General features: G+C 37.8%; 1 protein-coding gene across 1 annotated transcript in view; it reads right to left on the minus strand.

The window, feature by feature from the left end:
- SCAPER (S-phase cyclin A associated protein in the ER) overlaps nucleotides 1–26492 on the minus strand; it is a 129650-nt gene that overhangs the window by 70002 nt on the left and 33156 nt on the right. The window contains exons 16-22 of the mRNA XM_088520634.1: nucleotides 25306–25461; nucleotides 23999–24141; nucleotides 20959–21040; nucleotides 19736–19888; nucleotides 19214–19321; nucleotides 7588–7724; nucleotides 2960–3025 (exon numbers count right to left, since the gene is read on the minus strand). Coding sequence (XP_088376760.1) covers nucleotides 2960–3025; nucleotides 7588–7724; nucleotides 19214–19321; nucleotides 19736–19888; nucleotides 20959–21040; nucleotides 23999–24141; nucleotides 25306–25461 — 845 coding nt within the window. The remainder of the gene's footprint in view (nucleotides 1–2959; nucleotides 3026–7587; nucleotides 7725–19213; nucleotides 19322–19735; nucleotides 19889–20958; nucleotides 21041–23998; nucleotides 24142–25305; nucleotides 25462–26492) is intronic.

Consider the following 26492-nt stretch of genomic DNA (forward strand, 5'->3'; position numbering starts at 1 on the left):
AAGTCAAACTAACAAGAACTACTGAAACAACCTATGCGCTGCAACAGGAAGGCAGTGGTTTTCCTGATATTAAGGTGCCTTAATCTTAAAGGTGATCTAAAAGCCCTTTTACCTGCCAAAGCCTAATTTTGGGTTCTGCCTTTCTTCTGTAACAACTGACAATATGAGTAAAGTAAAATCAGATAAGACACTGCATTCCATAAATAGTTTTACTTGTTTGTAAAGACATGATGGGGAAGGTACAGGCAAAAAATGAGGCATAAGCAAGAACACCCACGAAACAATTATATACAATGATTCTGTTCTAAAATGCATTTGCTTCCATTAAATAAGTCACTCCATATTTTACATGTTCGTATTTTAAAGTTTTCTCTTCACTTTTATGTTCCACTGCCTCAGAAAAAGTTTTTCTTTATTCATAAGTATTCTTCTGTCTAAATTTGAATACCTCAAGGCTTCCTTTGGAATAAACAGGAAGCACAGGTATTTATTCAGACCCTAAGAACCCGTATTCTGGCCCCTTTTCTCCCCTCTCTGCAGAAAGAAAAATCTGATTAAAAAAAGGACAGACAAAAGCCTGTCACATTTCTGTACAGTGTTTGACACTCGGGGGCCGTTTTTGCCCCATGCGCTCGGTGACGTGACCTTCCTCAGTAACTGCAGAGCTGCCCAGCGCGCGCCGCTCCTCGCACTGGCAGGGATTTGCGCTCTCTCGGCCAGGTACTGGAGCAGTTCATAGCAGCTCGGAGCACAGTACACTGTGTTCTGGCTAAAAGGCAATAGCCTAACTATCCTCCATGCATGGAAGCTGCAGAATACTGCAACAAATTACCAGGGCTGCACGTGCAGGGGTGCTCCGAGTGCAATATGCAGTTTGAGTCCTTGCTTGTAATAAAACCTCCAACCTCCTTATTTTAGGCAAAATTATAAGAATTGTGTCACTGGTTCCAAAATAACAAAGTTAATCACTGATACAATGAAGAGGAAAAAATTAAAAGATGGCAAAATCAGGCAATAAAAACGATCCTTAAAGTTATTCCAACCCCGCCATGTTGTACGACCTACTGCATTCAGGCATTGGGGAAGCGCAGGAAAGCAAAGGGCAGTGCTGAACTTGTCTGCAGGAACACAGCCAGGAACAGAGAGAAATAACAGCGGATAAAGCAGAAAATTCTGACGAAAGTATGCTAGCATTTCATCAACTACACAGAAATTAAAATTGTAAATTCAGCACTCACAATATTACAAAAATATTTTGAAAAAAACCCTTTCAAGTCTCTGCTGCACTGCAGCTCAGAGCTGACCACAGGAAGGCGGATCGTTCATCAGATCAGAAGTCAGAAAGAAACTAAAGGGGAAACAGCCTAACAGTATGGCAGAGTTAAACACCCCACATTTCTACTTGCTGACAATTAGACTTTATTATTAGTAGTAGTGGTAATATCTGGTAGTAAAGAAAAGCAACACACAGACACTACAAATCTTACTTTGCCATGAAATTAATTTTTTAAATTGTTGATTATTAAGAAATGAAGCCAACACTAAAACCTCTTTCCTCAGTGTGTTTATGTAGGAATGCCATCTGGTGGAGATGTTTCATTTTCCCATGTCAAAACTTAGTGATGCATTTTTATTATTTTAAAACACATACTGAAATTCAGCAGCAGGTCTTGAAATTCTATTGAAAAGACTGAACATACTGCTGAAAGGCATGGCTTACAGGCTAATTAAATATGCAGCCACAGAAGCCTAATAATAATGTTCTGAACCTCTGAAATAACAGTAAATTCTAAAAGAAAAAAAAAGAAAAAAAAACTTCCTTTCAAGTATATCAGCAATTTACAAGCAATAAAAGCAACCGCAAAATATACAGGATCTGGTATGGGTTATTACTTAAATCTGAAGACCAACATCCCCAACTTGAAAAGTTGTTACAGTTTCCGGAGGAAGGTATTTGATCGAAACCGTAGAGATACAACAATACAACAGCACCTTGACTGATCTGAAACAGACTTCTTGAGCAGAGCTGTAACAATGACGTCCTGTCTGCCCCCAAACCTCATCTAGCAAACAGCAAATGGAAGCCTCAGGAAAACTATGAAACACCACAAACCTACACACCCATCTTCACTAATACCTTTCTTGTTCCCATTTTCAGCTTAAGAATTTCTTGAGTTGAATGTAGTTTTCTAAAACTCAGTAAACGTCATTGAATCCAAATTAACTTTCAACATCTGTATGACTTTTGGCAATGAGTTCCATAAACCTAACTGCAAACTCTGCAGAAAAAAATCATCATCTTTGGTTTCTTTTGAGCTTGGATCCATCTTCATTTCCTGCTCCCTCATGCTGGTACGGAGGAGGGCAAACAATCGAACAGCACTCCGCTTACTCATGCCACTTAGAACCTTCTAGACCGCTAACATCCACTCTTCCCACATTTTTGCTAGAAGGGGAACACCTAGTTTACTTAGTCACTCAAACAGAAGTTATTACTGATACCTTTTGCTACCCTCGCATAAGCTTTTACAGTTCAAGTATATCCCTTCTGAGATGAACTGCAAGTGTATACAATACTGAGATGCAGATCTCCCATTCTTGGTTCTGTTTTTCCTTCCAAAGGATTTTAACACAGGATTTGCATTTTTAACTGCTAAGAATACCAAGCTCACATATAGTTAACACTTCCATGAATTCTGAGATCATCAGATTGTATGGGAAGATACGATAGGGTTTTCCTCCCTGCTTCAAAGTAAGAAAGGGATGAACATATTATCTTTACTAGTGTATCTTACGTGGTTTAAGATACAAAGTGGCTTCAGAAAAAGGGTCATTTATAAGGTCTTTCCTTTTGTGTTAGGAATGATCTATAATCCATGGTGACAGTATGCCAATATTGAATCGGAAGTTAAAAAAAAATAGTAGTGGATACCTAAAATATATAAAGTAAAATGCTTACTTTGCTTTGTATGGAGAATCAGAGGTGGCATTTTTTGCTTCCATCAAGCTTTCATACTCCTTTGCCCTGGAGGAGAAAATATTCATCATTATTGACTAGCATACAGTATGCAGTATCAGCAAGATGATCCTAAACATTGATTTTTTTTCTATTTCATAGCAATGTGCAATTCTGCTTTATCATAACTATTGGCCAGTGATGACTCATGGTGAATATTACTACTTTCAGAGTAACAGCAGTACACAAATGGTGGATGTAAGTTGATTTTCAAAAAGCTAGTGAATGTTACAAGTGACATATACAACAGGAAAAGAACTGCAGTAACCAATCTCTTCTTACTATAATTACTTCATCAGATGAAAATTCTAGTAATTAAGACATGGGGGCATAAGATATAGTTAAAATTAGTAATTTGGTGTTCACTTTTAAATGAATCTAATGACTGTACTGTAACATTATGAACCACGTTAGGTGCACAACGGAAACAAAAGCAGAAGTAACTACTTCCATGAATGGCTCTTGTACTGTGGGAATGCAAGCAGGACATGGGAACACAAACCTGGTCAGATTCTTAAAGAGTTTTATTCTCGCCGGCTGTATGCCAAAGGGGGGGAGAGGAGATGACACTTCCCTGCCCATGGGGTCTTTGTCTCTGGCTAACCTGAGTCCCCAGGTGAAAACTATTACCAAACCATCAACCAAACATCAACCCAAGCGGGATTCACAGTGGTAAACCCCTACCCTACTGTAACAACACACACACGCATACACAAGAACAAATACAACAGACACTACAACGATACATAAGAATTAAATTCTCAGAGACAGATCCATGTGATGAAGAACTATTCAAAAGGCAGAAAAAAAAAAACACATTTGCTTTTGATCCATTAAAAATGCCCTTATGTTCACTTTTTATTCTGAAATGAGGACTGCACAGGCATAACATGGATCTTGAGGGACTGAAGGGCGACCTGCTGTCCTGGTTGCCTCAAGTTCTCCTCACAGGGGAACGGGCAGCACCATCACTTGTGAGTGGGAAATCCCGCCCAGTGCTCAGAAGAGATTTTCAAACTTTTGGCAAGCACATCTGAAGGCAGCCCAGTTGGCTGGACTGAATCTGTGATTAGACAGGTGATCTGTCCCCATCAGCCAGCCCCACGACAAACTCCAAAGGAGGGTGTCAAAAGGTTCTCAAGACAAAAGTCTACCCCAAAATAATTTTCACCCAGAAAAATGTGGCTTCATATTCTCTTCCAAGGTATTCTGAGCATTAACCGCTGTCATTTGACATTCTTGCCAACATTACAAATGTCCATCTGTTTTCTCAAATCCATCTAAGACTCTGATAATGGCTTCCAGGGGGAATGTGTCGCATCACTAGACTGTAACCAAACATTTCTGTAAAAATTTAATTCCCATGCCTTGATTTCATTTTCTAAGAGGCCTCATCTCATTTGTCTCTTTTTAAAGTGATACTAGTCTTCTCAATTTCCCTTCAGGAGAGAAATTTTTCTATTTCATCAAGGTTCTTGGCGACAAGTTCCACATACAGTTCCTTATTTTCTCCAAGTTACACACACTGCACATTTCTTTATATTTTTTTCTGTTAACCTAAGTGGACTAACTCTTCCAGAATTACTCAAATTTCCCCTCAGCTTGCTTAACCTAAACAACTCAAGCCATACGCAAATATTGTTACATTATGACTAGCTCTGATTTGTGGATCATTAATAAAGCTATTAATCACAACTGAATTTAGTATAAAACATGAAGGTGAGATTCCTTTATTAACCTTTTGCCTTCCTTCCTGTCTCTTAGCCAAAAACAACACAATTTAGCTTTGAGTTTTGCACAGAAAAGTCAAACATGAATAATCACCGAAAATATTTATTACTAAAGGCGCATGACTGCAGTGTGTAAAAAAATACACTGCAAAGTGTATGTCAACTGCGTATACATTCTAGCTGGTGACTGCTCTGCTGCTGAGGTTAGCTCCATCAGCCCTTGGTTTGCCATGCTGGCACTGTGCATCCTTCTGAGAGCAGCACACACATGTTGCCCCGAGATAATTTACCCCACTATATATCAGTTCCTACGATAGCACCAGTTTAATGGCTTAGGGTCATAAATATTGTTAATAAGACTAACAAAAACTCTCGACATATCTAATAACCCACTGATCACAATTTCTCCCCTCTTGCACCTTTGCCCTTCATTGCTTTCATCTGGGGATTGTGATTTAAGATACAGAAACTCGGGAGAGCAAGAGGAACCTATTTTAATCCAATTCCTTATTTCTTCTAGTTCTAAAAAGCAATAGCTGCCTAGGAACCAAAGTGAATGCATAATTTCAAGTCTTTCAAGCTACAGGAGGCTTTGTTACAACAGTTTCTTATTCTAAAGGTAACAGTTGCAAATATGTGCAAAATCCTGGTTTATAGATAAATCTGCTATAAGCACTTGTGAAACTAGATGAAATATGGACATCAAGTGTTCTTCACCTTCAAACCACCCTCAATAAATTAAATATTAGGGACTTAATCTATACATCCCACCTAGGATTTAGAGTTGATTTTGAGCAATAACTCCCATCCAACTGATGGTAATAATGTCTGGATCCTTGCACAGAAACGTAGAAGACATGAACTACATTATTAATTTACCATCTTATATTGTAATTGTCAGCTTATTGCTTTATTTGTTTTAACCACTTAGCTTAAGATAATCCTTTTCCATTTTCTGAATATAGAAACCTACCCATACTACCAGCAATGAACTCTAAATACAGGAACCATCCAGGCAGTTGTCATCAATCCTGTGATGCCTTATTAAAGTGCCAATTACACCAACTCCAAAAGTAAAAACTTGCACAGCTGAAATTAATTTCCCAAAAGGCCTTCTTTTTCTTATTAATATTTTTTGGTGAAAATTCCATGCAATAACCTTTGCTTCATATTGGCACTGGTCACATCTTTATTAGCAAGTCTTTCATACCAACGTTTGAAAGTTTACAGTGAAATCGTCCAGTTAACTCATATTATCTTCAAGGAGAGCAACCTCATAAAAAGAGCTTAGTCAATCTTTAAAATTAAAAAGAAGCATGAATGAATTTGCATCTCCTCTAATGAGTCCCCCTCATTTAACTCCTCTAAGATACTGAGGCTTTCACAGTACGTAGTATTCTGCATTTTTAAAATGATGCCCCACTGTGACTGGGGTTTACTTATAATTTGTGATGATGTCAGACTCCTATGTGAGAATTCACAACACCAAAAAAGTTTTTTTTTTTTTTTTTTAAATTGTGAGTGCCAGTCGCAAACCGTTACTTGAGCTTGTACTCCTGGGTCTGACAAACCTCTGACTAAATTCACCAGAAAGCACCGTAAGAATGTAAAACAGGATTCAAGAGCTGCAGTAAATCAACAGGTAATATCTGTAAGTCTCCATCTCCAAAAATCAGGAGCTGGGAAGAAAATAGCTCTCATTCACAGGATCACAGAATGGTTGAGGTTGGAAGGGGCCTCCAGAGATCATCTAGTCCAACCCCCTGCTCCAGCAGGGACACCCAGAGCACGTGGCACAGGGTGGCATCCAGGCGGGTTTGGAAGATCTCCAGAGAAGGAGACTCCACAGCCTCTCTGGGCAGCCTGTGCCAGGGCTCCGTCACCCTCACAGGAAAGAAGTTCATCCTCACATGGAGGTGGAACTGCCTGTGTTTCAAATTGTATCCATTACCCCTTGCAACAGTGCCTTCTAATTTGACATCCAGACACTGGATTTGCTTATCCAAAGAGGACAAACAAATTTTGTTATAAAAACACTGTGTTTTTAAAGTTTTAACTTGCCATTAACAACATTAAAAGTTAATAAACTATCCTACTTCTATTCTATCTCTGAAAATCCAAATATCTTCATCTTACCTTTAACTTCCCTTGGTTTAAAAAAAAAAAAAAAAAAGACAATTAACTTTCCCTTTTAAAAAGTATTTTGAGAGAAAAATGCAAACCCATGATATAACACTCGCTTGAAGTGTTAATCTCAGCTGGGGACTCTTTGGCTCTACAGACCACCACTGCAGTCCATGATATAATGATGTGTAGCATATCACACTGATTTGCAGATGTCGCTAATGACATACTGCAGGTCTGACAACTCACTTTCCATTTTAAGATATTTTTAACTTTCTTCTTGTTGTGACAGGCAACAAAAAATGATTAAATCTGGCCAAGGGATTTGACACTACAGCAGGCTGACTGCTATTTGTTGATTACTATTGATTTTCTTTGATACTTCATTTAAAAATCAATGGCTAGAAAGAAAAATAGGCATGGTTTACACAATTTTAAACATGCTATTGTATGCTAGAAGAGGCTACAGTTTTGGCAGGGCATTGGCGTCCAATTATGAGAAAAGCTCTTAACAGGTGAAACCAAGGGCTCCAGATCGATACTCAGTTTTCTTTCTCAATCAGAGAAAGTGGCCATAAATTAGGCTCATCAGTGTTATTTTCAAGACATTCCCAAAGCAAATAACTTATTTTTTTCTGCCTTCTATTTCACTCATACTAAAGGACAAAAGGTAAAGTTTAGGGAAATAAATAAATAAATAAATAAAGCTTGTACTACCTGGAGTTCATCCGTGCTTTTAGCTTTTTGGCTTTCTTTTTAGTTTTTTGCTTCTCTTCTCCATCTTTTGATGATTCCACAGGAACAGAGCTCTCAACCACAATGTCCACAATGTATTTTTTTAGTGACAGGTGCTCCTATAAAAAAATTGCAATAATATTTAATTGCACTGTATGTGACTAAGATTACAGATAATCTTGGCAGGAAGCAACAGTGGTAAATATTTAAAAAAAGGTGGAGAAAATATACTCGAGACAGATAATACAAGTAAGTAGATCTGAGAGAACTACTAGATAACAGCAAAAACTTGGAGTGAAATACCCTGTAAGACCTGGGGAAAGCAAGGGTAGCAGAACACAATATGGTGACTTGAAAATATGCTATTATCTTGTTAATTTAGGGCAACGAGTGATGCCTTCTTAAAAGCTGAATTGCTGAAAAATGAGATAGAAAAAACTGACCTAAGAAAAGGTGAAAAGTATGTAACTCAGGATGAAAACATGTATTTCTAAAACCAAGAAATTACATGTATTCCTAGGCAACTATTGCATTAGTGTGGCTTTCCTTCTAACTCATCAAAAACTTGACTTCTATTAATTTGAGTTTGAATACATCAAAAGTATTCACCACTTACAACATGGTAACTTACTGACGGGAGCCCTCCTTTTCCTCTCACTTAACAAATCAGCATTTAAGAAAAACCTGGCTAAAACCTTGGCTGCCCACAGAGGAAAAGCTTTAATTGTGAAATAATCCACTTTTAGCATGAAGAGAATTTTCTGCACAAGAAAAGTGAGTGTACAAGGTTCTTATCACACATTATGAGAAAAGATTACTTTAACAACAGTTATTAGAGTATATTTACTATATTTCCAATACAGCAACTACAGCTACTTGGGCTCTTACAGAACCCCGAGCACATTCTCTAGAAGATAAATGTGCCACTGCTTATCAGCACCATTTGTTGTTAGAAGTGATTAGTGACACGATCAGAAGTTATTCCTTCCCCTTTGCAGTATTCTTAAAATCTGAAGTAAAAGGTCAAGTGTTAAAAAATTTACAGACAATATTTTCCAGAAAACAAGCTGAATATTCTTTCTCCGGTTCTTTCAATGATTCAATAAAATTTACAAGCCTGTTAAAAACAAAATAAATCTTCGTGAAATTTCCTGGAAAAAGATTTTCACTTTTTGTAAAGCATTACAGCATGATCTATACTGCGTTTAGAAACAATGCAAGAATAATTACTTCAATTCTTTATTAAGCTGCTACTAATTATGTGTGGAAAAACAACAAAAACACAAAGATTTGAAAACCCACTTAGCCACACTCAAGCATGGTGCATCCAGCCTTTCAAATAATTAATTTGGAGAGTTCCTCCTTGCAGAGCCATGGCTCGGACAGGTTCACATGCCAGAAAAGCAGCTGCTCAAAGTGGATGTCAACAGCAGCATGGCAAGCGGGACGGTGCCCAGAAAGGAAACTTGCCTCTTGCTCTGCATGTTTTTATTTAAGCAACAGTTCTATTCACTTCTTCCTAAAACCCTTTATTATTTTTTTAAGTAAATATTTTCTATCACAAGCTGTGACGGTCACTTGGTATCAGCTTTATGCCATCATTTCTCATATGTGGTAACTCATCCCATCCTTTAGAAGGATGCACGACTGAGATCAAGCACACTGTAAATAAAATATTGCTCAGCCTTCAGTCCCGTCCCACAAGGAGCAGTTAGTTGTAACACACTGCGAATACGGCCACAAAACATGGAAACAGGAGCTGAACATTTTAGTCATCATCATCACTATAATTTCCCCCATATATTCCTGTATGGCAACTGCTCAGCTATGCAGCAAAGTCGAAATACTCCTGTTACTTTGCTCCAGAGATATTTACATATATTCACCAAAATTGAAGAGTATGTTATTTTTAAAATTAGAAGACATACTGCACCCCTTTCCCAGAGGGAAATTATCTATAGTTGAGAAAGTTTATGAAATGTAAAAGTAACCCTGTAAATATATAATTTGGTATTTGATGGCATTCTGTAAAGATACATATTGAAATATAAGGTCTTTATAAATCAAGTTATAGAGACCATATTTTTCTTATTTCAGTTATTTTAAAAATGTCACCAGTGAAACATATTTCCTGCACGAGTCGCAACACTGCAAGCTGGCAGGAGCTGGCATTGCGCACACATGTAAAACTGCAGGCACAACAGAGCAGACAAGATAGAAACTAGACTATTTCCAAAAAAAAAAGTCTTTGCTCTTCCTCTCTTCTTCGTCCCTTCCCAACCGTTTTCACTTGTAGTCACTGACAGTCCTGAAACTTTCCAAATGCAACAGATGGGTCTCATCTACAAACTGCATGAGAAAACAAGTTGCCAAAGCCATTACAGATAAAACTACCAAGGTCACCCACGAAGTCACATTCCTGATGGATATTGCCTACTCCAATTCAGCTGTCTGAAACAGAAAAACTACCCAGTTCATTTCATATCTTGAACTTAATAATTTCAGTTGACCAAGCAGTTTTTACAAATAAGTTTTTCTTTACACATTAAATTACTTTTTTATATATATATACACATATATGACATGTTTATACTACAAGGATTACAGCATTACTATCAATATTCTCAGAAATAAAGTGTTTTTTTTTCAGACTACAGAACAAACTCAAGTGCAATAATTTCCCATGGAAAGCTTTGCAAATACTGCATTGGCATTACGTGCTTGGGCCCAGCTCAGTCCAGGCGAGCCGGGTGAAGCCCATCGTAACCCGGATTCGGACCCTTGGCCATCCAAGGGAAACGCAACAGCTGGAGAACAAACCTCCCCGCGGGCACCCTCGTCATACAACACATGACAATTAAAAAACAAAATAGAGATACAGTCTGTTTGTCTCTATGTATTTAAAAGCAGCTAACAAAGCTGTCAAAAACGCTGATAAACTTATACCAAGTATCAACCTGCAGTAGATGGGTGAATTTATGTTTTGTTGATGTGACATTTCATTAAGTCTACAGGATTACTTGGTAGAGCAAACAGTACAAACGCTCTTCAGCAGACTTGACACAGCAAAGATCTGATGCAAAGAATGTGAGGACACCCTGCCCCATGCAAGAGGGCTCATAAAGCTCCATAGCCCTCTATGCCCCACAACAACATCCACTCTGAAGCCGCTCCAGCACGGATGGGAACAACCCAGCACCCAACATTTTGTCCTGCTTCCCACAAGCTCCAGAGCCCCGTGCTCCCGAAGAGCAGCACCGAGGCCCGACCTTCCCCACGTACAGCCCATGTGGAGCACAATCTGGCAGAACGACTCATTAGCTACGTGGCCATTATGTGTAAACTCACCAATTCCCAGCAATGGAAATCCCTTCTGGCTATCGGACTTACACCCACCAAACTGAGCCAAAATGACCCTGGAATTTGAAAAGTTTCATTTTTTTCCTCTCCTATTATTTTTCATTTTCGTTCCCTTCTGTTTGTCTGGATTCTGGCCAGCACTGAAGCAGAGATGCCAGAAGACCGTAAGACTGGTTATTCTTATTATTCTTGTATTATTTCCAACTTTGAATGCTCAAGTTTGGAGAGAAAAGCCATTCTTATAAGTTCTCTACCCCAATCGTGCAGACCAAGGCAAAATTGAAAAATATCTGACTTCAGCTGTTTATCTAAATTCAGTCTTCAGAACTTCCAAATGTTTGTTTTCACTTTTCCTCTGGTATCAATATTAAAATAATCCAAAGAAAGAAGATTCTAAAGAAACATTCGTATTAGCTCAGAACACATTATAATTGCTACAAATCATTTACCATTTTACTGGAAAAAGAAAAAAAAAAAGACAGAATTGTACATTCGGCACAAATATAAAGGGCACGCGGCTAATATATTCTGGCAAATCTATACTAGCTACTCTGAAATCTACATCTAAATGCCTTTAGATTAACATGCATATTTACCTATTTAAAAATAAACAGTATTCAGTAATTTGGGGAAAAAAAAAAGTTAAGGGTTTCAGTATTTATTACTGATGTCAGGAATAACATTTTCTAACTTCGGTATGATAAGCTAAAGCACATATTTGCCAAATTTTCATGAGGTTTTTACAGTACAATTTTAAATCATGTCACCACAAGAATATTTGTTCATGACTTTATGACATATTTAAACAAAACTCCACAGTATTCTATTTTTTCCTCATAAGCTAGGACAATATTTAATATGAAAAACACATGCTGCAATAGACTACGAGTTATGGCAAATGCAAAATTTGATCTTCAGCATTTTAACCAATGACAGCTTGAAACATAAGTGGTCATTAAAGCTCAAATCAAATGGGATCAAATGCTATTACAATACCACAAATGATACTTTACTCCAAAATATGGACAGGATTCAAAAAAGGGAGGTATGTACATAATACTATTAACAAGAATTATGACTTTTTTTAATTCACTAATAGGTTTAAAGAAAAGCAATGAATATTTACATACTATTCTCTCAGAATCAAGATTTTAATTGTTTACTACATCTCTATGTTAAAACAGGCTCAAGTTCTGAATGAGAATAGAGCATAAAAACTATTATATGTTTGAAACTAAAGACTAACCTTTCATTATAAAGCCTTTTCATTTGCTTCTAGAATTAAAATTTAAAAAAAATATATAAATATATATGGGGGGAGAGGGGGACATATAATGCTTCTTTACATGTTTATACGAAATATTGTACTTGGTGCTAGTACTGACAGCACTCGCAGGCACCTTCCTTGTCCATAAGCTCAGCGTGTCCATGATCTCCTACGTTTCCTGCACCAGGGAGCAGCCTGGAAGACCCCGGCTTTTCCGCTGGCTGCCAGGGCAGCGCGGAGCGGGAAATGAAAGTGCAGCGGGCTCTGCCAACAGCAGTTTTTCTTATCCTGTCCGGGAATATTCAAGGCATCCAAACCACAAGGAGGAAAGGTGCAGCTGCTGGCAACCATCTACCACAAGTAAAGACACAGCCAACAAACAATTAATCACGGGCATTTTTGCCAAGAAGAACAACACTTTATAACGTATTAAATACAAAAAGCTATTGCTGCTCAAGGGGGAAGAGCTCAAATGGGTGCGCAAAGCACAAAGATGTTCTGCAAGCTGCATCAAGGATTAAACTCGCGATTTTCGTGATAGTGCTTGACAGCTTCTTTAGGACCAACAAATTCACAGTAAAATCCTAAGGCCAAAAAGTTCCCATGCAGAAAGGACTGCAGCTATCCAATAAATATGAAACATCCGTAAACAATAGTGGACCACAAATACTTGGCCTGACTCCATTCCTCTAGTAACACTTAACTGCTCTGAAATACCCCTTTGTTTCTCAGACGAAAAGAAATCAAGTAAAGCAAACTCAACCCTAACTTGAATTTAACTGACCTGGGCATTTTTTGCTTATGGATGATTTACAGGTTGCTTCCACTGAGTGCTACGGAAGAGGAAGGAGAGGAGAAATGCACTCCTCTCGCAGTGGGAATCACAGCTGCACCACCGCATTGCAGGAACAGATGAAGCTCCATAGAAAAACTGCAATCCAGCTGGGCAAGCCCCTTTCATTGCCCAGGACAAGATAAAACGAGATTAACCAGGCAGATGAGTTTATAGGACCATGGGGGTTTTATTCATTTGCTTGTTTGTTAATCTGTGTTGTTGGGCATGAGTGAGTCATGTTTCCATTTGCCTCTACTGCCATTATATTTCGGAAAATTCTACTTCCCAATAAAAGTTTTATTTCAAATTGTGCTTAGCTAACAACTCACTCCAGGTTTCTAAGTGGGCGCCCCACACATTTTTCTCTAGTCCACATGTCTGCAAACGCTCCCACGAAAGGACTTCTCCCCATGTCCCTCCTATTCCAAAACAGACACTAGAAGAAAGACACAGCACTACAACGTTGCCATGAATCATGTACCTCCCACCATAATAAAAACAAATGAATAATGAAACAGAAATAAATTGCATTTGGAAAGTTATAATCAGACACCAAGGAAGAATGAAATAACACAATGCACAGTCTGTAATTCTAGGGAGAAAAGAAACGGGAATACTGCTCAACAGCTGATCAGAGTATAGGTACTACTGTATTACTGCAAAATGATTTACATACTACATGCCACCATAGCTAAGCCAAGATAACCGCCCCTTATTTTAATGGACACAACTGATGATATAAACCATTAAAGATGTTTGAAAGAAGAGGAGAAAAAATAAATCAGTTGAGACTGGAGTGCAAATATATCCCAGGCTGAGCCCGTGGCTGTGGACCTGAGGCACACAAAGCTCATAGTTGCAAAAAAAATCAGCCCTACATGAAAGCCTTAAGGCAAAGAACTGAGTTACCAACCACGAGGGGAGGACGTGAAACTGAACACCACAAGCTTTCAAAACTTACAGTGAAATGAAGAATAAAATGGTTAAAAGTGCTCTACAGCACAGCCCAAGTAGATGCAACACATCCACGCACAAATGCTCGGGAAGAAAAAGAACTGTTTTACTCTTGTATAGCTTTAGAAGACCAAACATCCACGGGTACATATACACCTCAAATGCCTTTAGGGGATGAAATGAAAGAAACTGTTTGTCCTTGCAATTACTATGTCATATTCCATTTTGCTTAATCATATCTTTTAGAAAGGCTACAGAAAGATTTCATAGCATAGTGTTGGTTCATTTAAAGAAAAGAAACGCTCTGAATGAGAAATGAAAGCAAAAACCATTTTTCTCAGTCCTACTGAGGCTGAAGCAATAATTATATAGCATTTAATTTTTGTCAAAAAACAATGACAACTTAAAAAAACTCTACAAAGTTCAGGATCACCAAGGCTCTTCACACAAAAGCTGCCTGGAAATACAGAAGGCAAAGAGCAAAGGTCAGGCCTGAAAGCTTCCCACACCTCTTTCCTCAGAAATTTCTTCCCTCAGAACTAGTAGGAGATGCACGTAACTAAGCAAACAGCTTGACTGCTTTAGGAAAAACCACCCCTCATCCCTAAAAAGCATTTAGAGGTTACAGCTCGGCTGAACATCAGCCTTGCTCCTGCTGCTGCGCTGGCTGGCACCCTCCTGGGGCTGGGGCTGCTCTTTGCCGGCACATCCCACTGCGTCCCGGCAAACACGCAGCTCTTCCAACGTGCGAGCGCCCGCACCCGGGGGCCCGGAGCGCCGCCGGCTCCTCGGAAATCACACGCTGGAATCGGAGGCCGCTGCAACCCGGCGAGGGCCCTCCGACCTACGCCTGTGCTTTAAAGCTGTCCGCCACCACGGAACAACAGTCCCTCCTCTCCAGCATGGGATCATATTTTCACTTGATTTAAATATTTCTAACAAGTTCTTTGTTTCGATTTCTTCCCCCCAAAAGTACATTTTTCACATATGCAAACAAAGGTTTGTTAATACGGCTCCATCTGCTCCTCTCTGGAACATGTAAGATTCTAGCACGCATCTCAGATAAATGAACCAACTCCCTGCCATGCCTTCTATTTTACACGTTTATTAGAAGTACCCTTCACTTATTAGAAACATTTGTGGAGTGCACAGTTATATGGGTAGTTGCCTTGCTATTTAAATGACAAGAGATGCAGACAAAAGATAGGACAAGAGTTCAAAGGAGGAAGCTATAAGGTTACTAATGTAATGAATATTTTTCCAAACACTGGCAAAGACAAGAAAAGCAAAAGAAAAAAAGAAAGAAAGAGACACAGAGAGAGAGAGAGAGAAAGCAGAGGGACATAAAAATGATTCATCTAAGAGCTACAGGTGGGAGCATGAGTACACAAGGTCCTGGCAAGATCTAATCCTTAACCTAATGGAATCAGGGCTTGTCCTTCCAGGGATTTCCAAGCGCTCCTTGGTGATATTAGTGGCCCAGGTGTCCAAAGCCCTCTGCCCCATGGCCCCAGTTCAGCAAAACAGCCCTAACGGCAACACACTCACCGATCCCACAGCAGCCAGTGCAACCCAAATGTTTTAATGTTGTGCTGCACTGAAACCCAGCATTAAAGCTGCAGACAGGAAACCACAAAGCAATAATTTAAAGAGAAGGTGGAGCTGTGCATTATATGGATGAAGAGATGTATTTAAGAGGGCCCAGGAGAGGGAGAGAGGAAGCTCACAGAACACGGAAGGTAATGGTGAGATGATGAGGGTGTGGGACAGCAATAACAGGGCAAATTTTTAACTATAAAAACACAAAGGAAGGCAATCAAAAAGGTAAAAAGTTGTGGTACAGACCTAAAAATAATTTCATATTTCTTCATTTTAAACATCTTCATAGCGGAACTATGGGTTGCACCATGTAGAATGCATTTACAAGTGAATTCACCTCATTAACTGCACGTCAGCTCTTGCACAGTACATGATTAGTTCCTGAACAACAGTAAACTGCTACAACACGGTGTCTACTTCTATCTCTCACAACACTGTTTATAAAACCACAGAACCTACGGATGTTATAATAAAGAAAAAGAACTACTAGAATATTTTTATATCTGGCAAGATCAGTGACTAGGATCACTTGGCCCACAGAATTTAGTGCCCATGCTCATGCGATCCAGCACTTTTTTCTTTTTTCCCCAAGAACTGGCAAGCTGTTAACGGGCTCCTTACAGTCAGATTGCCCAACAAAAATCCTAACTGCAAGAAAAATAGATTACACAAGCATTACTTAAAGCAATTTCCAAAGTTTTAAGGAGATACTTAAACCTTACCTTTTGTGATATTAATAGGGAAAAAATAAATATACTCCAATGTCTTGTGTGGTTTCCCAAGCAATAACAAAGAAATTCCATGGCCAGATTACATTAAAAAGAAACCCAAAAGACAACAAAGCTTTCTTTCTAGGCAGCTACCTATTATGCTTAACAGGCTTAAAACAAAATGAGTCAAAGATCAAGAGTAAGTTATCTGAGGTGTCAAGTGCATAAGGTTAAAGGTGAAATTTTATTAGGTCAGAGGTGATATAAATAAAATCTCTTATGTCAAATAGGAAGGGGCACAGACAAGATGTATATAATATAAAGACATCACAGATGACAAGTAATAACTTTAAGTAGTACAAGTGTGTTCTCGCCACAGATACCTTCACTGATTAAAAAAAATGGAAAGCAGCAATGAATAAGTAACTACAAACATTGCCCTGCTTCGCTAGGATCCGTTTCTATTTCGATACGGTGCTTTAGGATCTCATTTTCATGTATGTTAAAATTCATCTAAAGTTACAGTATGCTTTAGCTGTGGATGGAGGCAAAGTTTGGCATTCACTGTACACCCTGAATAAAGTGCTATACAAAGCAGATTGTTCTGATAAATGTAATGGCTTTTCTGCTTCACAGCAACCCTCTCTTTGGGATGCAGATCTTATTACTGCTCTTTGAAAAACGAAAACTGTGAGGATGGCTTCTGGCCAAGGAAATTTCAGGTTACAATGGTATAATTCAGTACTATATTCTCAGGCTAATTAAGATACAGGTATAAGTATCTATAAATATCTGGTAACAAGGGCAGTGTCTGCACACTGCCAGGATGCTGCATGCTATGCATCGACTACGTAAAGTTCCATTCAGCTCTTGCTTTGTCTTCATTCAGTTTTCCTGTTGCTCCTACACTGAGTATGCACTCAAGGCGTCCCATAAACTTAACCTTAACCTTGGAATGAAGCTCACGTGGAAGTGTTTTCCTAGGAAGCAGCAATGTTTTGCGCTGGGCACCACAAAGCCGGGCTCTCCGTGCCCTCTAGCGGCAGCTCCCTGCCCCGCTCGGTGCGGTGACAGCGGGGACCGTTTTCCTGGTGCATTTACTGACCTGAAAGCATTCTGGTGACCCTGGGCATCCAAAAAGGGAAAAGTAAACAAAAAGGGCTTTCATTCTGGTTGGAAAGGGAACTTTCATGAGGTTGGGAGGTTGCAAGCTGCAACCTGGCAAAAATTTATGTCTCCAGACAACTTGCTCCAATTTTATACGCCGCTCCTCCGGAAATAACTGTCTCTGGGGATTGTAGCCCCTCAGAGACTTATCTCACCAAAGCTTTTTCGGAAAGAGAAAGGAAACACACCATTACTCACTGCTAGAAGCTGTAAACACAGAAACTGCTTTAACTGCTAAAAGCAAGATCAAAAATAGTGAGGGGCAGGGAAGGAAAGAAAGAGGCATCCCAAAATTAGAAGTACTGGGTAATTCAGCACCACAACTTTCAGCATTATTAACTGTGATGCATAGGGTAGTACGTCTCGTAATCTAAGCAAGGGTGAAGATACTTTAGGCAGCATTGTGCTTTTTTTCCCCACTTATTACATGCTGAGATTCTCTAGACACGGCTGAGACTAGCCATACAGGAACAGGAAAAAAAAAAAAAAAAAAAAAAGAGAGAAATTGAGGAAATGCTACCAGATCTAACTACAGTGTTATTGTTAATGGTTTGTCATTCATTTTCATTGGAAACATGGCTGTCGGACTTACGTATACAGGCACTTGTCAAGCATCCTTTTCACATAGATTTGTAAGAGTGCTAAGGGCTTTTATGTGTTGCAGATGTCTGACGTGTTTAATTACTACACTGATTTTGACTGTCCTTTAACAGCTATAGATTGCATTTATTATAGAAATGAAAAACTGCGCGCATTCACTGCGGCTTCAAGAAAACATTATACTCTGCCACACTTTGATTTATAATTGATACTGACTGCTTTTCAGGGCATGTATTTTTCACTGCTAAAGCTCTCATAGGTTTTGGACCATGTTCACCTCTGTCCATCAGTGTGACATACTCAAGTTGACAGCACCCCTATGAGGAGGGGGAGAACAAGACATTCTGTGACAATGACTTTATATTCTTCATCATCCCAGATAACTTAGATTTTGTAGGCAGATGGATATTCTGCAATTTTCCACAAAAGTCATTTGAAAGAAACAAGATATAGGTGAAAGAATGACTAAGGGATAGCCAAAGGTATTGGAAAACTAGATATGGCCAAAGTGAGATAAGAAAAAATAGCATTTGAGTTCAGAGGATCAGGTAGGGGCTTTTATTCAACTATTTCAATACCTAGTCTTTGTAGGTAAGCTGTTTTGCAGCTATACTGAAATGGGTTGTATTTAACGCAGTGAAGAACATTTACTATTTGGAATGGTATAAGAGGAATGAAAATGAGACGACCACTTACAGAACATAACACAAATTCACAAAGCATGAACCCTTCAGAACTAATTGCCAGTCTCACCTGACTGAAGATTTTGAGCACTATATGAAAGGAACAGGAAAAGTACGTAAAATGCAGACATCTTCAATGCATAAGATTTTTATGATGAAAAGGTTAATACAGTGAAACGAAAAAAAAAAGATTTATTGGAAAACAATTAGTCATGTTTCTATAGCTTATATATTTCAAATGGCCATCACTTTGAATTCACCATTTCCTTCATTCATTTTCATTGGCAGTCTAAGGCAATTTTCTTCCCACGCTAACAAAAATATAATTGTTCAATTCTTTTGTGACAACTTTAAAGATGTTCTCTGCAATCTTAGCTGAACAGTATTTAAAACTAAAGGTAAGTAATACAGTAAAAATTGTTATACAACGTACCACTTCTTCATCCGAAAGCTCTCGTCCTTGGATACTGCTGTTTTCTCTCACAGCTTGTTGGTGTTTTTTTCCTTTAATGTGGCTAAAAAGGTATACTTCTGAAGAAATCTGTAATGACAACGAATTATGAGATTTTTGGTTTTGCTTAATAATATAAGAATCTATAAACAATAGTATTTTAATACATGCTGGTTTTCAGGAATGTGTTCAGAATCCAGTATGCAACTAAAGTAACGTCTCATAACTATGATGTTTCAACATATTTTAATTCCTTTTTGACTCCTACTGACCCTCTATGACTGAAACTATGAATTAACGTGGCATTTAACGGAACAACTAAAATGAGTATGTTCTCAAAATAAGGTACTTCACAAGGCAGAGAAGGAATACAGCAGATTCACAGTGCTCTCATCTGCAAGTGAAGCAAAATTTGTATTTCTAAGCCTTAGGTTAGACTCATAAGCCCAACCTAAAACTCACTAAAAACTACAAGTTTTACAGCATTCACTCTACCCAACTTACCATGACACTACATAATGAGCATTGTTTCTTTCGTTCATACGGCGTAAGTTTTGGTGCATAGTCAGTATTAGCATGTCTTCCACTGCTTAATTCAGCTGCCTTCTCCTTCCTCTGTTCAATTTGTTCCATGTGCCTCCGAATGCTTTCATCATGCTGAATGTAAAATAATAAATGCAACAAAGAAGAAAAAAATTACAATAATTCAATAATGCAAAGAAATATTGAGAGTTACCAAATATTGTACAGTTGTAAATAAACTTATGTTAATTGAAATTATTTTTAATTCTGGAAGGCATTAAAAATCACCACAGATATATTTTAAAAGTATGTTGTGATTTAAAAAACAGTCAGCACTATTTTTATTTACAAGCATGGGATTTGTAAATTCTTCTATAGATGCATGCTATAGCATCTCGGACCTTCTGTTCTGTTCTTTATAAAGAAAGAGAAAAAATGCAAACCCAGCTTCCAATTCCCTAAGTAACTTGTTACATGCGCTGTTCTCCCTGTTAGATATGAAATAATAAAGCACAAATTAAAATGAAATAAATTACTTGTTATTTATCCGCAGTGGCTGGCACAGTTCACAAAATTCTTGTGAATTCAAAGAAATTTGAAAAAGAATTTCAAAAATTCTCAAAACCTTGAAAGTAAAACTTAGTGTTTTTGCAGTCTTTACATTTCTTCACAAAAAACCTCTCTCTCTTCAAAACTTCTGAGACTTTGCTCCCTTACTCTGCAGTGGAGGACCAAATCAGTAGCTAAACTGCAAGTGACTCAGTCCTTATGGCTATTTATTGAAATCACTGGAGCTCTTCACGGTACCGAAGGGAACAGCAGCCTGCCACACTGTTGGCAGATCACTGCCAGTACCGTCACTGGTCACTGTAACTGCTTTGGAATTGTTTTCACCAGCTCTAGACCTATTACATACTGATTTTCCTCATGATTTAATCCAAAATTACTTTTCCTGCAAAGTACAAATTTATATGTTCTCATGTTCTAAGCTTTGAAATGAATATAGTTCCATAGGGCTCACTCCTATCATCTCCAAATTGCACTGTGCAATTGTGCAATGTCTTCTTAATGCAGAAGTCTAAGCAAATCCTCATGCAAAGTTACCACGGTCAATATACATTTGCTAACAAAAAGATACATAGAGAAAATAATTTTGCAGAAACTCTATATTACTAATATTTTTCATCCAAAGTGTCTTTTTATACCTTCAGCTGAATCTTCTTCTGTAGTTCTTCCATGGCTTCCTGCTGAGCTGCAGTAAGAGCTGCCAACCTCTCCTCTCGATCTCTAACCAAAAAATAATACAGGGGAAACTTGTAATAAATTCGTCAATATACAGTACAGTTTGTTCAAAACGGAGAACAAGCATACCCAAAACTGAAGATGGAGGTGGCTCAACAGAAAAGACAAGAGAAAGGAGCTTAGTTAACAGAGAACACAGAAGCTAAGATTTTGATCTAATAGAAGCAGACCCTCTGAGCAGAAGGCTTAGAGAAAGTAAAATTTTAAAACAAAAAGCCATTGAAATAAAACATAGAAACACAGAGAGAAGCAGAGCGGAGGGAGGAAACAGGTCTAGCGGGGAACACTAAGCACAATTGTTCTTTTGGAAAATAAGTGAAATCTTCCAACCACCGGCAGGGAGTTGGGGGTGGAGGAGATGATGGCTGAGCAGTACTAAGGCATCTCCCTGAAGGTATATCAAGAAAGCCTGAACCCCGGTTCCTTTTCCTTTTGTTGTCACTTTAAAGGACTCCCAGTTCATACCGTGTACTGAAACCGAACATACCACAAGACCCCAAACCGTAACTTACTTTAGCTTCTTTTATCATATATTTTTGAATATTTGTTTAATTCCACAAATGATGACAAATTGATATCTCAGCATATGATATAGCATTTTGGATTAATACTTTCAAATTGAAAGATAATTCTAAAGTTTCAGTTATCTTAAGTATAGGACATCTAGAGTATACATGGGCCCTTCTAAAAGCAAGCCTTTTGTACAAGTAGGGTGCAGTTATGCAGTTTTATGATTTCTATTGACAAGAATAAGATTTTCCATATTATGGATTTCAACTCTTTGGAATATAAAATACTCTGAAATTACATCTAAAACCTTACTGGAATCAAGTTAATGTACCGTAAGGGCAGAAGGTCTTTTCAAGTCAATTTTAAATACACTGTTCCTTTCATACAGAGCCTTTAATCACCACCAGATGCACGTGGTAAAGCATATACTGGAGAAACTTTAAGTAGATATTCCAAAAAATGACTCATTCCAACAAGTATTAAATCTTCAGGATAAGAGTCAAGACTTAGCAGCAGGAAAAAAAAGATTTCCCTGAGGTTTCACCACAACATGCCCAAGTCCAAGGTGAAAGGGAGAGCTCTGATTAACAGCAAGGGCTTACAATTACTGAGCACCAACCACCAGCAGCAAGAGCAGTCTACCCGAAACCATAGCTCAGTGGCATGAAGTGCCACCAATATCACCATTCAAGTTTCTCTGCTATTTCTAAAAGCTAAAGATACTTGGACTTTTTCAGTGAAGAAAAAGTAATGATATAAAAACCTCACTTAGCTGGAAAAAATGCAGACTACCACATTTCTGCAATAAAATAAGAAAGCACATGATCATTGGCTTTTATGAGATAAGAATATTGATAAAAAATTATCACTAGATATAAAATCTTCAATGTTATGTAATGCAAAATCACAAATTTTAAATATTCTTTTCCCCAGATTTGCTAACACAGATTTCTAACCATCCAGAATGGAACTTAAATTTTATTAGACCGCAAATGAATTGCTTGTTATGCTGATGACAAACACATCTGCCCAGCAAAGATAAACACAAAGCCCAGAATGCAGTACCTAAGTGAGTTATCAGATTTGCCAAGATTAACTTTAATTGGTATTTTCCTGTTTCTGGCATACAAGTAACTAAACCTATGCCAAGCCTTTTAGTCTCAAAAAAATTTTATATCAGCTTTGTTCAGCAGTTTAGCATCTTTCTAGAAGACTGCCTCAATTTCCTCAGATAGATACAGTCAAGTCCCCGAGAAGCTACACAGCAAACAACTGAGAGAGGAAAGGGTGTATAATTCCAGAAAGATGCAAGGGTCTTACAAATGCAAGTGTGTCTCTTCCTAAAATAATGTAACCAAGATTCTTCTCCACCTTACTTCTAATATTCCTCAGGCATCCAAGAATGAAATACAGCTGCTGAAGGAGCCCCTCTAAGGCATTCTGCTTTATTGCGAACGCGACTAGGAACAATTCAGGTAAAGTGCAAGAAATCCTAAGGAGGGCAATGGATTCTACCCAGAATTCATTAGATTTTAACATTTCATTAAAAATTGAATGTCTTCAATATGCTTTTAGAAGATGATAGAAGGTAATCAATACACTTCTGAATATTTTAATTGGAGGAAAAAAAAAAAAACACTTTTCATTATAAATTTGAAGAAAATTAGCTGTGACAAACAAAATGGTTAAAAAACATCAGCCATTCTACCCAGATCATGCAGGAAAAATGTAAAGGTTTTGGGAACAGTTGTGGCAGTGTTCCCACTCCAGGGAGAGAAGGCATAGTGGGAGGGGAATGGAAACAGATTTTGGCAAATTAAACAGCAAATAGAAAGTGGTTTTCCTGGATCAGTAAACCTCTCGTACAGCATAATGCCATTCCCTAAACCAAATGACAATTCATCCTCCCTGCACATCACGTTTGGCTCGACAGAAAGAAGAGCCACATGAAAACCCCTTTACAGACTTTTCATTACGGGTGAAAACATAAAACCAGAAGTTCACAGGGAGCAGAATTAATGAAGCCTGATTTCCCAGCTTTAGGCTTCACAGAGGTAGCCTCTGGTGCCTACCAAAAGGTGAACTCAAATTGATGTGAATGAGTCCAAAAGTTACTGGGAAGTGAGGGTAACAGGGAATGTGAGAACATTAATCTTGCTTCCTTTGGAAATCTTGGCTACGGTAAATTATTAAAAGGTCTTGTGAGCAGTAAAACTAAGAAATAGTAATTTTATTAATATATAACAAAATAAATCCTCTCATGTTACACTGTGCATGTATTTAAGGAATACAGACATCTATTACAGAATTCTGATTTCCCTTTCAAGCCATTTCAAATCCTTTATTACTCTTTAAAATGTCCTCGGAAGGCACTGTTGTCTTTATATTTTATACAGAAGTGGTGGTTTGCCTGAAAGGGTAGCACAGGTTTACCTGGCCCTTTCCCGTGCAGCATCCTCCCGTGCTTTCTCCTTCTCTTGCCTCTGCTGCTCAATTCGGGCCTCCTGTTCCTTCCTTTTCATGAGCAGCTCCTCCACTCGCGCTTGCCGCTCTGCTTCCAGGGCTCTCTTACGCTCCTACACAAAGAAAAGTAACTTCTAACTTTTCCTTTAAAAATGATGAATTAAAAGTAGAAGCTGTATTTTAAAACATCTCCTTATACAATTTTATCTTATTTTCACGATGGTGCAAGAACTACATTTCAATTAGGTAAGGAAGTGTAAAGACAGTAGGAGTGTATCCAGAAGTTTGAACATAGATTGGAAACACAGCTCCATGAACCAAGCCACACATTAACTGGTCACACATTTTGCTCATCCTGAAAAACTCTCTTCACAAAAATAAACGTATTCAATTAATCAACTAATGAAAATATTTTAAAACACTGAAAACATAGGATAAAGGTGAGGCGGAAACAAAATAGGTTCTGACAGAATATTAATCTTTTAATCATGGTTCTAAAATTGTCTGCATGTTGGTCTTATTAAACAGTTTTGAATGCACATTTTTATTCTATCACTAAATACACAATTTCTTTCTCACTACTCAATTTTCACTTGATTCTGACTATAATTAAGTATTGTAAACCTTTGATAAATTGGCTATAACCGTTATCTGCAAAAATGTAGAATGTAAAAGTAATCTAAGTATAAAATTTCAAACATAGTTAAGACATTTACGAGCAGACTTACCAAATTTGTAAGTTTTACTATATGAAAATGTGATTATTTGATCTTGTTAAGCAATCTGGGGAGCACAGAGAATGTTTGAGCTGTATTTTGGTTCTTTTTGTTGTTTTTGCATAAGGTTTAATTCTGCATAAACTTACAGGACAGAATGCTATTGTTCATCTCAATTCACCGAAGTGAATCGAAGGGTTCATTCATAGCTGTATTAAATGCTAAAAAGCTGTTATAGTGGAAGGGGGTCCAGTTCCACCACAGTGTAGCAGTATAGAGAAAGACAGCAAGGGCAGATACGGTACATGAAAAAAAAATAAACAGAGAGGAAAGCCATCAACTTGATCCTTGGTCTGGCAGGAAGAAAATGGACTTACCTTTCTCCCTCTGCTGCTGAAACATTATAAATGAGGCATGTATGCACAATCTCTTTTGAAGTTACAAAAAAGAGGTAAAACAGAAACTAACAAAGACTGCAGAGCCAAAATTGAAATACACGTTAAACAGATATAATTAAAATATGTATTTCAATATTCCTCTACACCTAGAGATAAATTATACCTGCACAGCTTCATCACGTGCTTGCTTTTCCTCTTGCCTTCGTTGACGCTCTTCTTGTAATTCATTTAAGCGTTGTTCATACTCTTTTAGTTTATTCAACACATCATGACGCTTGTTTTGAGCTTCTAAGGTATTTATAAATGCAATTTCATTTACCTGCAATTAATCAAAAAGTGTAAAAATATGAGGAATTAAAATTAGCTTTGTCACCATTTCTTCAAAATTATTTTAAATTGAGTACAGTATTATCTACTAGCTATCTACTTTAGGTTTTAAAAGGCAAATGCTTCAGAAAATTTATATAGCTGAAAAAGCAGACTCTTACTAAACTCTATGCTGATTGTAGAACAAAAGTTATTGAGGAAAATAAATCACAAAAATATACTAGCTATAAAACACATCAAAAACCAACAGCTGAAATAGAAACTCCTTGTTTTACCTAAAGAGCAAGCTCTATTTGTCTGAATTTGCAAAATAAACAGGTAGACAGCAGATCAATGGACAAACAAGAGCTGATCACGGAAGTGGCATTAGGGGATTTTTGTCACTTTGCTGACTGGAACGCATTTACAGAACAGATTTCACAGTTCGGTAAACAGTTAAGCAGTGGGAATTTACAAAACCAAATGGGCAGGAGTCATCCTGGTCTTACAGCTACACTGCTCATCGGCTTGTACTTCTCTGAAGCCTTCTCAGCCAATTAAACCTTTATTTCCAGAGCCGGAGAACCTCAGGAGGCAGCATATCTTACACATTTAAACACACACAATACTCGAAACATCTGCTTAGCTGGGAATTATAGTAAGTGTGATTTAGTTAATATGATTATAGAAGTCACACTGGTGTAATGAAATAATAATGAAGGTAAGCATGTTAGACTGAATTAGGTAATCTAGAAACCATTTTAATCTAAAAGACAGAAACAGTGACTAAGTAAAAATGTCAGACCAATTTTGTTGTGCTTATGTTAAACAACCAGGATGAACAGATGCAATCACAGCTGGGATACATGGTCATTACGTAATGCAACACTTCAGTTTTAAAAATACCTAACCAATATAAAGATAGACAGGTTAAGAAAACAAATTCTTTAAAAATATTTATCTTTATCAAGAAAATATGAATAAAACAACCCCAAAAAACATTCACTTAAACACTCATCACCTAAACTAGGTATTAAAGTCAGA

This window comes from Tinamus guttatus, unplaced genomic scaffold, assembly GCF_059628265.1.
Source record: "Tinamus guttatus ecotype Peru unplaced genomic scaffold, ASM5962826v1 Tinamus_guttatus_pri_ptg000004l, whole genome shotgun sequence".
In the NCBI taxonomy this organism is placed as follows: Eukaryota; Metazoa; Chordata; class Aves; order Tinamiformes; family Tinamidae; genus Tinamus; species Tinamus guttatus.